Source organism: Myzus persicae, unplaced genomic scaffold (genome assembly GCF_001856785.1).
Source record: "Myzus persicae strain clone G006 unplaced genomic scaffold, MPER_G0061.0, whole genome shotgun sequence".
Taxonomy (NCBI): Eukaryota; Metazoa; Arthropoda; class Insecta; order Hemiptera; family Aphididae; genus Myzus; species Myzus persicae.
Genome location: NW_019102984.1, coordinates 222,227 through 244,510, shown reverse-complemented (window position 1 = coordinate 244,510; position 22,284 = coordinate 222,227). Strand labels below are relative to the sequence as shown.

General features: G+C 28.0%; 2 protein-coding genes across 2 annotated transcripts in view; both read right to left on the bottom strand.

The window, feature by feature from the left end:
- The window catches only part of LOC111033529 (serine/threonine-protein kinase nekl-3-like), a 13,671-nt gene extending 4,067 nt beyond the window's left edge, over positions 1 to 9,604 (bottom strand). Inside the window, exons 1-3 of the mRNA XM_022314312.1 lie at positions 9,404 to 9,604; positions 2,998 to 3,217; positions 1,989 to 2,233 (exon numbers count right to left, since the gene is read on the bottom strand). Of these exons, the coding sequence (XP_022170004.1) occupies positions 1,989 to 2,233; positions 2,998 to 3,217; positions 9,404 to 9,604 (666 nt within the window). The remainder of the gene's footprint in view (positions 1 to 1,988; positions 2,234 to 2,997; positions 3,218 to 9,403) is intronic.
- An 8,816-nt stretch (positions 9,605 to 18,420) lies between these two features.
- Positions 18,421 to 22,284, bottom strand: part of LOC111033526 (eukaryotic translation initiation factor eIF1-like) — a 6,401-nt gene continuing 2,537 nt past the window's right edge. The window contains exon 3 of the mRNA XM_022314303.1: positions 18,421 to 18,905. Within this exon, the coding sequence (XP_022169995.1) occupies positions 18,759 to 18,905 (147 nt within the window). The 3' untranslated portion in view covers positions 18,421 to 18,758. The remainder of the gene's footprint in view (positions 18,906 to 22,284) is intronic.

The window sequence follows — 22,284 nt, the reverse complement described above, 5'->3', positions numbered from 1 at the left end:
AACGGGAAGAAAAATTTTTAAAATCTCAAAAAGGTCAATCAACTCTAACTGCTTTCAAATTTTGTAAAATTATTTAAAAAGCAATTTAATTAAAAACCCTGGTAATATTGTTTACAAATTTGTGCTTTTACTTTGTTATTTAAAATAAAAAAGGTATAAATAATATAGGTAATATTGTTTACAAATTTGTGCTTTTACTGTGTTATTTAAAATAGAAAAGGTATAAATATTTGAAATTTATTTGGTCTTGGTAGGGTGTTTGTAGCTCCTGGAACCACCGCTAATAGGGGCCCTTAAACATTTTCCTCCCTGGCCTGAACTTTTCTCTCTACGGCCCTGGAGTTTTTTAATAGGTAACTTTTAATTTGACTTGATTACAGTTAAAGTTATTTCTAAAAACTAATTTTACGAATTGTTTGTATAAAGATCAGTTTTTACCTTCATTTTTCGTCCAAAATAACTTCATGTGGAAATCATTACCACACAACGATTGGACCCACCTAAATCCATTGTCAATATTAGATACTGAATTTTCAACAAATAATACCGATGTTTATACACGAAACATAAACAAATCACTGTATATTGTGTAAGTAGTGCACTAGTGCATAGTGTCCCTTGCCCATGCGTTATTAATTACATCTTACATCAATAACCCAATGATTGATGAATATATGTTATAGACTATAGCAGGGATGGTAAATCCATGGCACGCGAAAATTTTTAATATTATAGCTAATAGGTAAAAAAATATATGGCTTTTATCGGTCATTAACGATTAACTGATGAATGCAGTGCCGCATGTACATTATTAAAAGTTACTAATTATAAACCAAATATCAACGAATTAGCATCAAGTGTTCAACAACAAAAATCACATCAAAATAAATAATTAACGAAGCAATATTATTACAATTATTATGTACCTAAACTAACCTTTTTATACTAATACATTAATTATACAATCAAATTATAGTATAACCAAGTATAATATTTTTAATATCTTTTTTCATAGCACGCTCTAAAAAAGAAAGGTAATTTTGGGCACGCCGTGTGCCAGTGCTCAAAAGGTTTGCCACCCCTGGCCTATAGGTATTAGCTTTCATATAATAGCATAAAATGCTGATCAAATGATAACCGACAGGATGATGCGTTATTTTACATTCTCCTGAAGTGGTCATTGGGAATAAAATTATGAAATTTAGGAAGATAAGGCATTTATAATTTCAGAGAAATTATGACGTTTAAAATGTTTATTATTGATATTTGATAAAAAATTAAAACCGCTAGAACAGTGGACCTGATCTCAGTGATTGCAATATGCAAATCAAGCTATTGTGCTATACCCTAGCTAAGGTAAGATGATAAGTAATAACAATAATTAACGACCACCTGATTTTCCATTCAATACAAAACATGTTTAAAAATTGTTTATGAGTGTGATAAAGGGTAATTAAAAAAAAATAACAACTCAAATTATTAATATTCTGAAAATGTGTAATTTAACTTGGTCAAGTACTTAAATTAATTTCTTTATAAAAATTACCTTAAATTAACTAAAAAAAATAAAAACTAAATTAATAAAAACATCGTAAGCCCGGGATCCTATATAATTTTGTATGTTCTTTACGATCGGCTTTAGTTTAAAATAAAATATAAAAATATTGATTTCCTAATCAAACACTGTTTGTTTATATCATCTGCAGTATTACCATCAGTAAAATATAATATTATGGTTTGTACATTAAAATGTAATATGTGAAGGGTTATTAAAAACCATGTCTCGAATTATAGATAAAATATAGCCGTATAGGTAGGTACTATATTTTAGCTAACTGAACAAAATCTAAAATATAGACAGTATTATAAAATGTACATCTCAATTTAAAAATTGTGTTAGTCCCTACATTTATAAAGGATTTCCGTTTGTCTACATCCTGCTTCGATAATTGTTATTATTATGTATTATTAATTAGTCATGTAGGTACCTCATATATGACACAAGCCATTGACCATATGTCGCTGTCAAAGTAATACTTTTGGTGTAACATCCTCTCTGGGCTCATGTACAGTGGAGAGCCTAGAACCGACCGGCAGGTCATATCCATACCATTCGTAATGTCTTTGCTAAATCCAAAGTCACCGAGCTTGATCTTCACATTTTCCCACCGCTCGTACAGCGATTGCTTTTCTTCTTTCAATCCGTATACGAAAATGTTGGCCGGTTTGATGTCTGCACATGTGATGCAAGTAGCAAGTTTACTTTTGTTTACATTAAAATATACAATTGTCAATTTAAAAAAAATGCTAAATATCGATAAATTGAATTTGTAACAATAATTGGATTGTCTGTGAATTAGAAACAAGAAACAAATCTTCAAACTTTAGAAAAATACCTACTCTGAAATACTCAAAATTACTATAAAAACAACAACTACTTACATAATTGATATTTTAAATTTACAAGCATTTAATTAGGTACCTATTTATAGTATCAGTGGTCGAAGTAGCTCAAAATAAGTGGAGAGATTCCACACCGAAAACTGTATAGTAGGACTATGAGCATCATTGGCGAGCGCACGGGTGCAGTGAATGGTGCTTTCGCTGAGCATGACAATGTATTATAAATTTAGTAAGCCTGTGAATATTTATTTAAAATGCTTACATAGTATAAATAATTTTAAAAGCATTTTCAAATTATTTATCAATGTGAGGAATTTAGAAATAGATATGTCTATATATATTTACGTATATTTATGTCTATATACCTTGGACCCTGGTAAATAGTATTGATGAATGATGAATGTACCACTAGTGTACCATGTACGACATAGTTACAGCCGGTACAGACAACTGTAGATATACACATCATTATTACATGAGAATTCCGATCAACCTGCGAAGTGAGATGGCCAATCGCCCCATTTATACATGTATTTACGAAATGACTTAAAATTATTCAACCGGATAAAATAAAATATATATATTACTATGTACCTCGATGCATGATTCTTGATTTGTGCATGTGATAAAGTGCACTGGACAATTGGACGGCACAGGACCAGATGATAGGTTCTCTAATTAGATTAAACTTATCATAATGTTCATGGATGATTCTTCTTAGATCTCCACCAGTAGCCAGTTCCAAGCCAATTTTTAGTTCAAAATCCGAAAAATCCCACCACAAACATCGTATGATATTTGAATGATTCAGTTTCTATTAAAAACATAAATAATGGTTTAATATATTTTAAAAATTTTCACATATTGAAGATCATCATTTTTTTTTTTTTTTTATGTAAATACTAATAAGTACTTTATGATTTATCATTAATGGTAATCTGATTTACATTTTATGAAAATATTTTTGGAAAAAAATTTAATTCCATGAAGAAGGATCAAAGATAGTGAGTTAGGTACATAAGAATTAAAGTTTTTTGGTCTTTGGTGCAACTCGTTTACGCACAATCCAAATTTTTTTACCTGGATATCAATGACTTGTTTGCGCACAGCATCAACACTGTGTAACATATAGTATAATATTTTATATTTTTAAATTTGGACTTACCTAAAGTAATTGATTAAAGGTACAAATTACCAGCATATCAATAATCAATTATCATTAAAAATAATCGACGTTTATTAAACATAATATACTTTTAAACAGTCGTTCTCCAGAAAGCGGTATCTTTAGAAGATGATAAAAAACAATTAATTGATCTTCAACATAATCTTTCTTACAAAGGTAATACATTTTGTTTTGCTAGTGATGATGAAAATATACTTTATTATTTACATGTAAAAAAAATTTGGAATTGCTACAGTTGTTCAGAATACGTTTTTGGGGATGGGACATTTACATTCGAAATATTCTGTTCAACTTTATACTATTCACGTATATAAATATAAACAATTTTTATGTTCCTGTGGCTTTTTGTTTTTTAAGTAACAAACAAACTGATACTTACATCAACTTGTGGAATACGTTACAACATATATGTATTCAAATTACAGGTAAAATAATAAATTTAAGCAATTTTCATGTAGACTTTTAAAAAGCTGCGCATAATGTAATATTGCAAATTTTTCCTAACTGCAAATAAAGATAATCGGACTTAAATGCCCCCATTCAAAATTAGTTTAATTTTATAACTCATAGACTATTATTACTACTTATTAATAGTATAATTGTGTAACCAATATACTACTATTACTACTTATTAATAGTATAATTATATATTTATTCAGAACAAATACACACACGTCATGCACATGTTTAATCTCACCTGTACAAAACAGATAGTCCTGAGCCTATATTAAAGTAACTAGTTAGAAGGGAAATGTGCGGTTGTGCTCAAATGAATTCTAAAAAAGGTAAATGTGCGCACTGCGTCAACTAGTCGTACCCGGTTAATATAATAATATAATAAACTAGTCCAATATATTATGATAATAATTATTAATAATAATATATTACTGCTTCACCCTTAAAAAACTTGGATACGACTCGTTTGCGGGCGCACATTTAAAATGATCACATAAAAATAGGTAAATAGATACCTATAATACGGGTTTATATAGAGCTTTGCACAACAGCTGGTTTATGGAGATCGCACATCCATACATTGATTTTAAGAAATTTGTGCAACAAGTTATTGTGATTGGTTACACATAAATATAGTTGAAGGCATTATTAGTTATGACTAGGGCTCGGATTTATATGCATTTGCATGTTTTTTCTAAACAGTCCAAAAAAAAGCTAGGTAAGCTAAAAGTTTGAACTATACCTAGTCAATAGATCAGCAATAGAAAGTTTTATTTTGCATATTATTGCATATTTTGTATTTTTTTGATATGCACTGATTATTTTTATATTTAACTATTTTGTTATTGCATATATACTGTTTTAAATGCATGATATGTAATATTTTGCTTGTTTTAATTAAAATAACATAGTATATATAGTTACATTTATTGTCTATGTAATTTGAAAAAGTCATTTTCATATCTTATTTGAGACCTATCGGAGTAGTAGTGAGTAATTTTTCGTGAATCATAGATTAGTCGTGTTTGTCGTGATCCGAGTGAGAGTAATTTATGTTAATTTGATTAATTTATATATAATAATAATATTTTAATGCCTATTAATTTTTCGGATTGAAATTACAATGTGTTTAAAGAACTACAAATAACGAACCGTATAAAAACAAAAAAAAAAATATGTAAAAATATAATATAATTTTATGTAAACATATAAAAAATAATTAGAATATGACTTTTTTTTAATATTTTAATTTTATTGGGTTTATTCCTACAAAATAAGAACATAATTTGCATATTTTAGAGTACATACTTTTGAGGTTTTAGAGCATATAAATCCGGGCCCTAGTTATAACCTATTAATAGGGGCGGGCGGATCTAGAGTTACATGTTCCTCAAACCCTTGTATTTAATACAATATTTATTGGTATAACTAAAGGCCCGTTCCATTATTTTTCACCAGAAGTTCTAGTTACGCCACTGGAGCAAGGACACATTATGTTAACTATACTGTGAGGGAGGTACATAATATTATACAATGAACATAAATGTAAAAATAAATTATTTTTATATACATATTTTATAAAAACGACTAAGATATAATAGTATGATTTAAACTCATGTATTAATTCTAAATTTGTATGTATTTACTAACACTATTAAACTATGATAAATACTGATAATATTTCATTCCACGCTATATTATATTATAGTAATAATAATAATAATAATAATAATAATAATAATAATAATAATAATATTGTTTATTACGCAATAAATTCCAATTACATACTAAATATATAAGAGAATTAGGGGAAAAGAGAAAAAACTGCCATATAATGTTATGTGTATTGTGTATACCCATGTGACACAATGTATAGGTACGCGTTTAAACTTTTTATCGGTTTGTAATGACGAGTATGTACGATCGTCGATCACAATGTACCTACGTATTTCCCAACTTTATCTTCACAGATATTTTTATCGAACAGATAACAATTTAGAATTCCATCGCTAAAGGTAAAAATTATATATGTTTCGATAGTTACTAACAACTCTACTTAAATAATCGAATAAAGCTAAATGTATTCATTATGGGAGGTTAAATTTTCATTAAATATTTATTTTATTATTTATTATTAACAATTATTGTTGATATATCTTGTTGACGATCAAAAACAATATATAAACTTCACAAGTCACAATCACTACTACTTGCACTGTTACTATAGTACATAGGGCCGTAGCTAGGCGCTGTCAAGAGGGCATTTTCCAGGGGCGCAATTTCATTGAGTGGTTGTCTCAATTCAAATATGATAATTCACAACAACAACAAAAATCGGCCGTTTATTTTTAGAGTTATCGCAATACGTTTCTCGTCACGCAATCACATAATATTGGAAATCACGCTATTCCAGTCACCACAACTACATGTGAAAGAAGCTTCAGTAAGCTGAAGATCATAAACAACTATTTAAGATCTACGACGAATCAAAATCGTCTAACAAGTATGGCAATTTTTTCTATTGAAAAAAGTTTGGTTGACCAAATATCATTTTTGTCTTAATCTGTTATTATTATTTAATTATAATACATAATAGAGCAATTTTTATAATAATAAAAAAATGTATATAATAAAATAAATACAATATACTTGCGCTACAATCAACAGTGGGTTTTTCTTTTTAATAATGAGCATGGTAGTTTAAAATAAATTGTATGGGGGGGCTGGGGGAGGGCACAAATTTGGTTTTCTGCCAGGGTCGCTACTGGTTCTTGCCACGGCCCTGCTAGTACATTTATACTGAGACAAGTAGACAACCGTACCTAAGTAAGTTTATAAATTATGTATACTTTTCATGGCATTAATGATTTAATTAATATTGGAAAAAAGGTTTTCTTAGAAGCTCTATATAGAAATCATGTAAAACAAAATTCTGCTGAGTACAATTTACTTAAATTGATATCTATGTCCTATACGTATATCTGTTTCCAATTTCAATAGATTCAGTATTTTTACAATTTGAAATTTTAATAATGGTCGAATGCTTTTATATTTAGGTAATTATATATATTTTTAAAATGGTCAGTGTCACGGATAAAACTAATATATTTTATTGTTTTTTGCGGAACTTATTTGTTAATCGATAACATTGTCGATAAAGCTGAGTACGGCTCTCCGCTCGTAGCCCGTGACTGTACCGAGAAACTGCGCCATGACAAGCTTGGTATCATAATAATTGGTGTAATAATGCTTGAAAATAATAATATAAAATTTCCGTTTCTATGTGGCAACGTCGCATAAAAAATTCTATGCTCAATCGTGTTTTATCGAGACCGCTAAACGTGCAATGGCGAATGAACTGTATCAATACAAAACAACTAATAACGATTTACATGTTTGGAAATATTAGATTATTTAAAAATAAGAAATATTTTTTTTTGTAAAATATTCACTTTCTTTGATAAATAATCCATAATAATATAACATGATATGATACCTCCTCAAGGCATTGCAAATTAACACAGGCCATAATTTTGGTCAATATAACACCCCTGGGCCCTGATGCATGAATGTGGCATACCACATGCATCAAGTTTGGTGATAGGAAAGTAGATACATCGGATAAAGAGTATAACTATAATATTCCTGTATAAAATAATAGATATGTATAATACAACTACACTTAGACACTTTATCGGGTAATTACCTAATAACGGTTATTACTTATTATATTAATTTTCGTTGGTAAATTAATGTCTAATATTAAATTGTGAATCACTATGAATTATTATTTAGAAGAGCTAAAACAAAATATGCATTCGCTTTGGCATACATACACATGTATAGCTGAACCTAGCTCACAAAAAAACACTTAAAAACTCTTTATTTTAATTAAACATTTTTCTTAAGAATAAACAACCACATCAACTGCCATAATAATTGTTTTGATTAGACGAGTCACACGTGCAATAATAATTATAAGTCATGGGTCGGCTTGACGTCTGACGACAATAAAATATTTGGCGGTCGTATCGCATGATGGTCACGTTGACGTTGATCGAATGAAAACACGTAATAAGATAATGATGCATAATAATACGAAAATAATATGGCTGCATACGAAGTCAGTTCCAATAAAACTTTTTAGAACGAATTCAGAGGTGGGTTTTTCTAAAGTACCTGTATACTAATTGAGTCCATGTCTTAATACTGAGTCCTGTCAAACTTTTAAAAAAGAATACCATCCTTCCAATTTTTAACAGACAGGAGTTAGGACGACGGTCTGTAACATGAAATTCTACAGGTATAGTTAAAAATGTGTTTTTATATAATTTTAGAAGTGTTTCATAAGTTATAATAAAATAATACATGAGTTATAAATTGTATATATTTTACAAATTGTGTTATTAAAGTCATACAAATTTTAAATAATACGAACAATATCACGTAATAGTCTCCATAAACATAATTATTATATTATTATTTATGTTAATTTTATATTTTACTCATAATAATCTTCGGACTCAATTAGTGTACCTATTTTTCGTTTCCCAACCACGGACTCATTTGTATATTTTTCGTTCTTACCAGGAAATCAATAAATAAAAGTATTATTTTCTGTTCGGGGACTCAATTACTACATACTACACAGAGCATACTATTAAGCGTAATAGACACTTGAGTGTTTCAATTTATACATTATATACTCTATACTAATAACTAGGTACATTTCCAAAAAAGAAACAATCGCAACTTCGTAAAAATGAATCTGTACATATATATAATACAGGGTATAAAAGAAACAACAGACATATCTACTACAGACTTTTATTCTTGTAATAGTAATTACCCATATATTAACAAAAATGGATTATTAAAAAGAACCAAAGCTATTCCTTATTATAGTTATTAAACACCTTGTCAGTTCATTAAATTTGTCAACCATGTCTGTTACACTCTATACATCTTTGTACCTCACACAATATAGGTATGAGATGTACAAACGTGCAGTATACTTGGGTATAAATAAATTATACAGTTTTCCTGGGCGGAGGCGAGCTAGAGCATATAGAGTGATGGATAGAAAGTGTGTCTAAAAATGAAACTTCAGTGTGCTCTTATGCTTTCGTCGAAAATCAAATTCAATGTGCGATAAAATACAAAAACAATTTTCCTGCCACCTGGTGAGCTTTTCGCCATACGTGACCACACAACAAGATTAAGCCTAGCAATACACCGCGCACGGGCATCATTATGACATGTCACGCGTGTGCAGTACCTATACACCTATATAATATTATTAGTACATTGTATATCTATCAATTAAATCGGAGAACACGATATTATTGTCGTACCGACCTTCAGGTTGCTGATTTCGTTTACGCAATCCTGCACGGTTTTGAGGTCGTTGACAATGTTCCGCAGGTGAACGATTTTCAGGGCTATGTGCTGGTTGTCCGGCTCCACCAGCGCTCTGTACACCGTGCTGAACGTCCCTTTGCCCAGCACACGGTCGCAAACCACTCTCCGGCACGGCTGTGGTGGTCCAAGGTCGCTCATGGCGTCAAATAATAATATTATTATGGTAACGAAACAACGGTGACGACGCGTACACACGACCGCAGTGTAAATAAATTAATAAACGGCAATACGTTGGTGTAGGTAATATTATTATGAAGACGCAAGCGCACCACAAGTCCGCACGCGTCTCTCGAGAATCGCGGCGGTCGACTGTGACGGCAATAACAATAATAATCGTTGTCGGATTGTCCAGGCCGAAACGTTTAGGCAGCAGAACGTCGTGCGGCGAAATGATTTGGACCGATAACCCGACCGGCGGTAACGCGCGTACCTATACTATAAAATGGTCGCCCGATACGCGACCACATATTTTCCGAGCCGCCGCAACGTCGATAATAATATAGATAATATTAAATATATATAATAAAATAATAATAATAACGCAATTATAGTTTATCGCGTTCGTCATACCATTAGGTATGTTGTATTACGTCGCAGTACGGCAGCAACTGTATAGTAGTGGTTGTAGCCTATGTGTGGTTAGGTACCTACCCGGGCAACTATATTATAATGATATTAATGTATGACGAGACGTACTTCCCCTCTCGGCCTCTCCCCGCACATCCACACTTTGGATAATGACACAGACGTAAATGAGTATTGGTCGCCGCCGTCGCTAAAACCCGACCGACATTATTAGTCCATTAAGTCTGTATATTTTTAATTTTTCTTCTTCTCCATTATATTTTACACCGTAGGTATAGGTACGACAGACGTAGTGCCTCCTGCAGTATGCCAGTACTGCAGGCGTATTGCTGAGGCATAGAAGTCCAATCGCATACCCCAGGACCCTTTTTTTGCAATATTTACAACAATTTATAGGTACTATCTACATTATTATTTACACCTATTGGCTATAATTGTTTAATACATTTAAATATATTTTTGTCATTCCTGCACCGAAAGTTTAATTTTCCACGACGGTTGAAGCGTTGGAAAGGGACCTTTTCCCGTCCAGTGGGCGGTCAAGTGGGAATTCCCAAAAGTGGTGGACACAACCGGACACTGAAATCTAACAACGGACCTTACAAAGCATAAACTTTTAATTACACCTTATATTCATAATATAACCATTTCGCATGACGCGTAAACATTTTTCTTTCATGAAATCGTCTTCGTAGAACAGTCTCGTTGTTGCTAGATTCAGAGGCACGACAAAAAATGGTACCTATGTGTGGTGGCTCGTGCGCAGGGTTGGGCAGTATCTTAGATACAATTGTATCTTGTGTCTTATATCTCGCTACGGTTATATGATTATACCTATTATACCTTGTATCTCAATACATTTTCAGTCAATATATCGAGTATTTCATAAAATAATTTAATCGAAAGATACTAGATTCATTAATGAGGTACTTTGAAAAATTACTTGTTTACAATTATTTCACTCTCCTATCTAGTAGTAGTACATATCAACCATGACGCCATGACGGTGTGCAGAGTGCACACTACGTATATGTTTTAATATGGACAATATGTGTAAAAAATGTGTCAAATTTAAATTTATGTATACAATAATTTAATTGCAATACCTATCAATTAATTACAAACCATCAACAATTCTGATTTTTACTACCTATCATAATTTATTTTATTTTGCGAATACAAACACAAATACGTAGTTACAGGTGATTTTTCGAAAGCCGTAGCCTACAACTTTTAGGAAATTATTGTTCAACCTATTATAGCCATATTTAGTTATGTATGTGGATTTTGACACAAAACACACACATTTTGAACGGGATTTTACGTCTTTACTGTCGGTACCTACATGGCTATAATATGGCTATATTAGATATCCGTAATCTGTATGACACATAGTGCATTAGTGCATCGTACCTACATGTACCTTTCGAGTGATCGATGATGGCGATAAAGTATGTACCTAATGAACACGATCAATTATTAGATACTATTGATACGAATACTATACGTACGGCAAGCATTTCTTACACAAACACTGCAGGCTCCACAGAAATCAGTATACACATTACACGTTTAATAATTAGTAGTATGAATAGTATTAAAATATACATGAATAATAATCAATTATGCTTTAGGATATTATTATTAAGTTATTAAATATGTGGTCTCTATATTTACTAATTCAGCGGTTCTCAACTTGTGGTACGCGGAGAGATCATAGGTGGTACGCGAAGAAAATCTTAAAAAAAATTGCTACGAATTATTATTAATATTAAATATTATTTGGTTTATTTAATGTTTATTTGATGGTGTGGAGGTCGTTTGTAATAGTATAGTTTGTAAGGTATTTTGGCAAAAGAATTATTTATTGACTTAACCAGTGACTCTACCCTAAAAATCACTTTTAAAACCAATAATATCACTAATTTTTTGCTGGACGTGAAACAAGAATACTCGGCATTGTCCACACAAGCTTTACAGTTTCTAATCCCTTTTGTATCAACATATCTGTGAGAAAATAAATTTTCTCACATATTGTACACAAAAAATACATATAGAAGTAGATTTAACGTAGAAAATAATTTAAGACTTAAAGTTAGCAATTTGGAGCCCGATATTGACGTCATCGTCCGTTCAAAACAACACCAATCGCCTCAGTGAAATAAAAAGTAAACCATAATAATTATAATAATTTTACATATTTAATTTTTTTCTTTCTGTGCATTAAATACTCAATTAAATACTTTATTTTTTATTTTTTATTATATATTTATATATTTTATATTATCTCATTTTGTAATTCCTAATGAAATAAAATTCTATGCATACATATAACATAAACGTATACATTATTAATGAGCAAAAAAAAAAAATGGTCAGGTGGTACGTAAAAATTTTCAAATTGTGTAAGTGGTACGTGACTATAAAAAGAACTGAAATAGCTCACTTCCCGCACTTGCTACAAGCAATTTCCGCAATTTCCACATAATCTGTCTACACGACTTCTCGAACACTGTCGTGTATAAGTTTAAACATTTAAGAAATACTTAAGTAGAAGTAAATATGCCGCTTATTATATGCGCGAGTCTGCTTTAGACTGGAAGAAAATATTTGTGTAGGTACCTAATTGGAATAATCAAAACAAGTAGGTATTAATGCAAAGTAATCTTCTTTATTAAAACAAAAATGTTTATATTTTTAAATAGAACTACTATTCAGTACCTTATTTTTTTGTCAATCACTAAGGTCGCAAGTCGTTATGATTAAAAATTGAATAGATTCAATAATTTCATGAAAATATTTTTTATAAAGTTTGTATTCGCCATAATTAAAAAAATTTATATTAGGTAGTTATAACTAAAACTTATATTTCTAATTATCAAATAATGCATACCTTTCACCTATGTTAAAAATTCAGCTACATCCCCTGTCACAGTCACCCCCACAATAAGTCAAAAACAAAATCATCTGACTGCCACTTAATTATTATATCTTCCAATAATACTGAATCCTTAATATTTTTTAGAAAACATAAACACATATTATATCAAATGGTTCTAAATATATTTACATTATATTGTGTTGAACTAACTTTTGGTGATGAGCAAAAGTGTATACGCTATACGCCTATACAACGTACCTCCATCACTACCATAGTGGCATTTAATCCAACACAACAAACAATTTAAAATTTACAAAATATGCATATATACTTGTATAATAATCGTATAATGTACTATACATGTTCATTGTTCAACGTACAATATTTATAAAATTCATTCATTATCTTACACATCTTGATTTAGTAATAGATAATATAAATAATAAATATGATACATATTTTGTAAGCCAAAGTAATTATATTTTAAATTCTGGGCGGAGCAATGAATGTTTTGTTTTTATAATGCTGTGTGTGTTATTTCTTAATTTTTTTTTTGTCTGAACACGATATAAGAAGTTATATAATAATGCTTGGATTTTAAACTTTATTATAACTTAGTATGTTTTCCGGTTGAAAAGTGAAGTCAGTGCATTCAGATGGTCAAAATTTGAAATTCCCAGTAGTTTTTAAAAGCGATGAGAAAATCCAAAAGAATTTAATAAAAACAGGAATTTTTAAGCAAAATCTGTTTTTGGAAAAATCGTTACAAAAGGAATCAAACTCTCAAAAAAAAAAAACGTCTATACAAATGAAATGTTCACTAAAAATGTTCGCATACAGACTTTCTATGCACCACATAAATTTCAAAATATTTTGATTCATATTGAGCTATTAATAGCTATCTGCATATGGAATTTTCAATTATTATCAGTTTTTTTAAAAATTAATGTTGATAAAAAAATCAGGCAAAAAACTTGAAAATAATGTAATACAAAGTTCTCACGAAATTTAAAAAAAAATTTAGCGTAAATTTACAATAATTTTTAACGTCTGAAGTTATTTGCAAATTATTTTGGAAATATTATTTTGGAATTCATTAAAATTTTTCTTTTTATAAAGTTATATCTAAGATCTGAACATTTAATACAAGATTCCTCATTGGTTTGTCTACCTTTATCAAAAAAAAAATGTCTACCAGCAAGTCAAATTACATTTGTATAAGCCTTTAAAGTTCTAAGTCTTACAACGTTTATTAAATTCAAAATTTACAAATTATTTTTTAGTTAATAATGTATAAAATGTTCAATTTGTATAGCTAAGGTTTGAAAACTTAAAACTAAATTAAACTTAGATAGATAATTCTTTGTTGTACATAGTAATTTTAAGTTTGGATGAAATTACACAAAACTATTTAACGATTTTGGTTATTTTATTGTAATCTAAACATTTTATTCGTGGGTAGGTATTTGAAACTTTTAGAATAGTTACATTGTTATATTTTATGCACAAAGTGACATTTTCAAATTGAATTTTTCCTACAAATCCTACGAATTTAACCTACTGTAATTCTAATGGCTAATAGTAAAACAAATTACTTTCACAATAATATCATAAAAATCAGAACTATTTTTCTTATACAGTGGCTTTACATCATTGAATTAAAATATTAACACATCCAAAACTAAAAAGTTTACCGGAAAGTCAAACTAATTTTTTTATGAGGGTTTGAAGTTTAAATTTGTTTGACATTGGATTTTTATCCACAAATTAACATATTTCTATTTTCCATCGAACGACTTGCTTAATTTTGTTAAGTGTAAATCAAAAACAAGTAACCTCAGATACTTGACATTTTCACTAAATGTTTATTTTATCATTTTTAATAGGTACACGTTACAATTTTTAAATATTTTGAATCGTTCTATAGACATTTTCATTTGTTTTTAATTTAGATTTTGAGCTTTGCGAATGAATGTTTTTATTTTCAATGATTTGTTTTTTTATCTGTTACCAACATTTATGGTGATAAAAATTCTCTAATTTTTGAGATGAAAATGTAATTCTAAGGTCCTCATGAGATACTTTAATTGTAGTTAAAAAATGTTAAAGGTGTTATTGTTATGATCATATTTTATATGCATTTAAATTCAATTTTTAACAAAATTCATCAAAATCGTGAACATTTTCAAATTTTTTTTATTAAAAATTCATAAAAGAAATGTTTTCATAGATAACATTAGTAATTTGAACAGAAGATTTCCAATAAGTTTTTATTTGTTTATCATAGAAAACCAGAAAGTTATGCCATTTAAAGCTATGAAATATTTTCGTTTTTTATTAACTTTTATAAATGATTTAATTTGATTATTAATCTAAGTATGCTAGTCTGACATAACATGTCAGCTCAGAATATTTTTCTGTATGCTATGATTTACCATTGAATTCAAATATAACACTCTCATTAGGATGATATACTAGACAAATATTTTACTGCAGAGCAGTATTCAATTATCCACCTTCTAATATCTAAGGATTTAAAATTTAAAACAATGTTTCTCATAATACACAGTTCGTACTGTAACTTAAAAAAATCTCAAAATAAATAAACACAATTTTTTTATAGATATTTAGAGTTCAAATTATTATTCATTTAGTGTTTAATTATATTATTTTGTTGAAAGATTATTATTTTTAAATTCTTTGAAAATATTTAGTTTAATAATTAACAATCATAATACTTAAGAGTGCCGATTATATTTTAATAGTTATTAAATACTTAAATAGTTATTAAATACTTACATTGAAAAATAAAAATATAATTATTGAATGTATCAATAATCTTAAATAAAAGCAATAGTTCTTATAAAACTTACCTACAGATTACATAACTGCATGTTTAAAATAATTATGCAAAAATATTCAATGATTTGATTCACCTTGTATTGTACATTATATTGTCTTTACTCATTGTTATACAAAGCAACACAGCACATAATAATGCAATAAAAATAACAAAAACAAATTATGTATAAAATATTACGCTATTACTGATTTCTAGTCATAACGGCAAGTATCTAGGTATCTATAATATCCATTATTTAATAATCTAAGGCCATGTTAAATAACACCGTGTATGCACCGGATTCAAAACAGCCCGACCTTACATGTATATTTTATTTTTCCATAATTACTATTCACTGATAATTTTTAGATGATATGCAAATAATCAATAATAGAATTCCCTAGTATAATGAATATAAACTATACAGAAATCTATATGTAGGTAGCACAACATTATAAAAAATGTCTATCGAGCCACCAGGACAAATTCCTAATTTTGCCATAGTTAATAAACATAAATATGAGATAATCTTCTAATTATTTTTTATCAATTAATGGAAGAAGATTTTCTAAATCTTAATCATGTGGTTGTGCACGCTTAAAAAACTGTATTATGTTACAGTCCTAATAGTTGTTATTTAACCGACAAAAAAAGGACCATAGCAATAACTTTTTAGTAAACCTTTTTTTTGTCGATAAAGGTAGAGAATTTGTTGGGAGTCTTCTATAAAAATTTCTAATGTTTACTATAAAATATTAACTTTTATGAATTTTTAACAGAAAAATAATTAACATAATATTTGAAAAATGTCTCAGGCTATAAAAGAGTTGTGAACATTTTACCGTGTATGGAAAATACTAATATAAAGATTTGATTACAATTTCAAATGTCTACAGTTATAAGTTTTAATAAATACAACAAAATATCAAAAAATGTATTGTTAAGTCACAAGTTTTTTGTGTGATCGAAATTTAAATTCAACATTTGATATTCAAACGAAAATTATAACAATTTGTCCTCAACTGATTTCTGTTAATTAGTTATTATTTAAAAAATATTAATTGTAGAAACTTATACCTTATGGCCGACATTCCAATATTGCCTTCATTTTCATTTTCTATACTTCATTGGAGTTTTTGGACAATTCAGAATATTCAGAAAATGTTAAGCTATTTATAAACATTTAAAATGTTTGAATGCTGCAGTTTTAAATATTATTAAGAATGTCAGGGCTCGGTCTAAAAGTTTAAAAATTAAAATAAGATCTTATATAAGTTGTTCTTATAGAAATTAAAATACAATGGAATGATTTTTCATTTGTCATTGTAAAAAGTTCAAATTTTGTCAAAATCACAAAAATTATTTCGATGTTAAAATATATTAATTTTTTAATTTCTATAGCATAGGCTCAAGAATGTATTGTTAGATTCCTCATAAGGTCATACTGAAATCCAAAAATCTATAAGCACATTTTTTTTATTGAAATGTTGATTTTTTAATTTTATATTGAAATGAAAAATAAAGATTTTAGTTACAATACTGTTATTTAAAAATATTAATTGTCAGGGACTTCAAAATCGTACGTATATTATTATAATTTACTAAACACACTTTTAAAATGTTAGGATTTATTTTAATGTATTGCTAGATTTTTTTATAAACATTTGAATTTAACACAGTCTTAAAAAACGAATGATATTACAATAAATTATTTATTTTAATTTAGGAATAAAAATATATGAGGAATGTTGTATTAATTTTTTTTACTATTATTAAATGTTTTTTGGCAATATACACATTTATATAAATATATATATTTATACATTAATACCCACATTTATAAGTATAGGTGAATACTTAAAAATTGTTCATTTGATTATTTCTCATATTTTTAGTATTTTTTTGTGCATATTTATTTCCCTATGTCTGAGTGCTCAAGTGCATATGTTTCATAGTATTTGAATGCATTTAATTGTAACCCTCATAAAGATGGAAAACATATTGACTGAAAAATTTGTGGGGTAAAATACTGTCAGCAAAAATGTTGACCTATTCAACAAATATAATATAGCTCAAAATAATATTTATGTTGTCATACTGTTGAGTGTTAGTCAAAGTATTATTGGCTTTTATAGTAGCCCATATAAAATATATTTCCGTTGTAGTTTCATATACTATTAGGACAAAAGCTTAGAACTGAACAGTTGGGAGTCAAAAGTTGTCTTCATACGTTTTTGATAAGGACTAGCATGGAAGTAGAGAAAAACTGTGATTTTCTTTAGTTAAATGCTTGAAGCAGAGTTACCAAAGCTACTTCACTTGGTGATTCGGACAATTAGAATGGAAATGTATACACATTTTATATAAATAAACAGTCGCGGATCCAAGGGATGCTAAAAAGTTTCAACTTTTCCCTCAAGAGATAATGAATATGTTTAAATAATCAATTATAGTTCACACATCTTAAATTCCATACATTTAAAATATAAAGACAATTGTAACTGGTCTTATCAAATCTAATCAATAATCAGTTAATGAATTAAAATTGTCATGGAATTTATTCTAAAAAAATTTAGTCTCCACTCATTTTATTTTTAGATCCGCGTCTGTAAATATATACACCCAAATATATAAAAGAAAAAAATATAAATGTCATACATTTAATGAAATTTTTAACACTGACATCATACTATGTAATATGTGGACCATTTGTAATACAGAATTTAAAAAAATTTTTGTTACATTGAGATATGAATAACATCTTGAAAATGTTCTCTAAATACGTCAGTACCGACGGTATACCAGTAATAAGATAACACTAAGATATTATCACTAATCTAATTTGAATCTACACTTGTTAAAATTTAAAGTAAAATAAAAAATTTAAAAAATCAGTTGAATCAAACATTAAATTTATTAACGCATGTTTTTAATTTTTAATTTATTGTGATTTGTTTGACTGAGTAATTTAATGATACAAAGTATTAGAAACCATGGACCTTGAGTTGATCAGACTTGGCAAGACCACATTTAGTTAACCATTGGCAAATGTTTTCTCGCTGGTCCCCTTGTAATTGTAACACTTCACCATATTCCGGATGATCAACTACTGTGCCGTTGCAAGCAAACTCCTGAAATATTAAAATAATTTAAATTCATTTTCAAAATAGAATAAATTTATTAAAAGAGTGGTAATTATAATACCTATACTAAGGCTTTATAATTTAATAGGTATGCTATGCCACCATTTTGCAACTCATTTATCAATATAAAAATGATAAAATAAACGCAGGCAATTTCATATTCATAGTGATAAATGAGTCGAAAAATGGCAGAGTAACATACCTACCTATTAGTTATAGTGCAATCCCTATACAAGTTTTTTCAAATGATATATAATAATAAAACACAACATTTATATTTTTGAGTTCATAGTTTTGTACATTAAGTGCGTGAATAAACTGTCAGGTGAAAGACGCAGCAATAATAAACAGCCTGGGTAACCACATGCAACATAAACAAAACGCACTCACGTGAAATCATTTTTTCAAAAAATATTCTTGAGTAACTCTTAAGAGTAAAATCACTAACAATTTTTTTCTCTATTCTTGGAATAATATTTTTAAGGTTATGAAGTATAGATTTGTTAAAATATAATCCCAAAACAATTAAATATCAATTTAAATTTACAAATGTTTATTTTAGGGGTGTAATGTATATTCGAATAATCGAATAATTCGAATAGTGTAACCATGAATAATTTGAATATTCAAATACCTACTCGAATAAGTTGAATAATTAGATTATCAGTATTCGATACTACAAAATCAATATTAATCAATGTAAATAATAACAATAATATTATATTCAATGATATTTATTGATGAAATTTAACGTACAAGTATTTATTATTTGAACAAATGTATTATTTATTGAACAAATTATCGAGTAAAACTATTATTTATAAATGTATATTTATTTATCAATTATTATTTACTATTTATTATTTTTCTGTTATACCTAATATTGTATTATGTATTATTATTATATATTATTGTACAAAACTATCAAAACTTTGTTTTTAAAACAATTATTTAAATATTTTACCTATGTATACCTAACGGCTAACCCAATCTATTGAAAGAGTAAAGGAAAAGAAATACATGGATGGAGGGAGCGAAAATTGGTTAAAGAATTGAATAAATGTATAAGACTTATCATGGAAAAACAACTAAAAAAAATTATAGTATTATAGTATATAATTCAAATATTCGAATTCCAATAATCGAATAATTCCCATCACTAGTATATTTTATTTTTCTAGATGATTAAAAAGTCCAGTCAAATAATAATAAAATATAAAACTGATATGTCAATCCTTCAAAAATATTATTCTCTATAATTTTTTTAGTTGGGGATTTGACTGTAAGATTACTAAAAAATTATAAAAATAATTTTACGTGACAGCGTTTTATCTATGTTATGCCCGTATTTGAGAGAAAATAAATATTGAGCTGATCATATCATTAAAAAATATTGATTAGAACATTTTTTAATGAAATTAATTATTTTTAATTTAGGTAGGCTTATAAATTATTTTCAAGACACTAGCATATACTGTACTGATAATAAAACATAGATTTAATGTGACAAAATATTACACTATTGCCGGGTTGCATAAACGTTCATTAAACATTTAATGAACCAATAGCGCACTATTGAATGAATAAATTATTTAATGGCTCACTAAACGGTCATTAAACTTATTGGTTCCTTAAACTGGCGGTATGTATGTTAGCGGTAATGTATGTAACAGGTTATTTTATTTAATAACTAGTTATTCTATAAAATGCCTAAATATGCTTGTTAATAACTAAATTACATGGTTTTACTAGTTAATAAATAGAATACCAATTGGGTTTTCGCTAATGTATGAAATTTATATTGTTAAGTAGATATGCCATCAAAAGCGCAATACAAAACGGTGCATATGTTTAAAATATAATTGACTTTGTAACTCTAAATGCCACCCTAAAAGTTTATGCATTAATAAATAAATTCTAAATCGTAAAAAAATTACAATTTAATAATTGTAATTAATAATAGAATAAGTTTATAATTCTATTATATAAAACTATCCATAACTATTGATTTTTTATTTTTATTTGTATAATTTGTTTAAGATTTTAATAATTCTGATTTTTTTTGTAATTTTCACTAAAAATAATGCAAATAATACACTAACTAAACCCTTATTTTTAGTTTATAAAATATCTAGTTAGTATTTAGAATAATTAGTTAAAGCAGTGGCGTAATTGGGGTGTCGCAAGTGTCGCACTTGCAACACCAAACAATTTTCAGGTGTTGCAAAGGTATCATTTTGCAACACCAAAAAATATTTAAGTTCGTAATACCCCCCTTCGCACCATTCACCGTATTTAATACAATATAAATAAAATTAATAATACTAATACTACCTCACGGTAGCATATCAACGGTTGATACATAGATAAAAGATAATAATAATAATAATAATTGATATCACTGAATTCAAATAATTGTTATAATCGAGAAATCATAGTTGCAGTGTTATTGCACTTTTTTCATTGTTGTGTTCTTCGACCATAGACCTATAAATAGCTAATATTAGCTTATATGGTCGAAGGTTGTGTTATCGTCATACGATAGTGAATTTTGAATAGTGATAGCAATTAGCAACTGACAATTAGTAACAACCTCAGCCACTCCGCAGCTATTTAATATATGATCCACGCTGTATTGCTGTGCAGTCGCAACTCTTTAAGACTTAAGTCATAATAATGAGTTCAAAACCAATGGCATTTAATAAAAGAGGAGGACAGAAGATTACAGATTTTTTGTCAAAAATATCCAAGTCCAGTACTGGTAAGTAATTACAGAAGATATATTCAATATTGAACACCAAAAACCATAATGTTAATAGTTTATTCACACATGATATTTACATAATTTTGTAGAAGAAACTGATCCAACTAATCCAAATATTATAAATTCAAATACAAATACAAATGTAGTTCAGAAAGAAGTTACAGAAACTGATGGTCAATCAAATGTCAAAGAATGTAAGATTTTTACTAATTTAATTGGTTTATTTTATGTATATTATGTATGTACTATGTGTCTATGTAGTATATGTATTTTGAATTAATGTTCATTGTATTTAGTGAAATCAATGTTTGTAATTGCTTTTGTGATTTTTTTTTATGTTTTTAGACCTCATGATTAGTATGTATCCCAGATAGCAATTTTATAATAAGAGAATGTTATTAATCTGTTAATTCTTTGTTGCCTAAAAAATGCATATGTATATGTAATAATAAATGTTATTTTGTTTATTTTAATTGATTAAACAATAATATTTCTAGTACCTATGTATAGTAGGTACATTTTATTATTTTAATCAAGAAGTACAGTTTAATAATATTTTATATTACCCATGGTTGCCATTTTTACCTACTCGTGAAAAGCAAT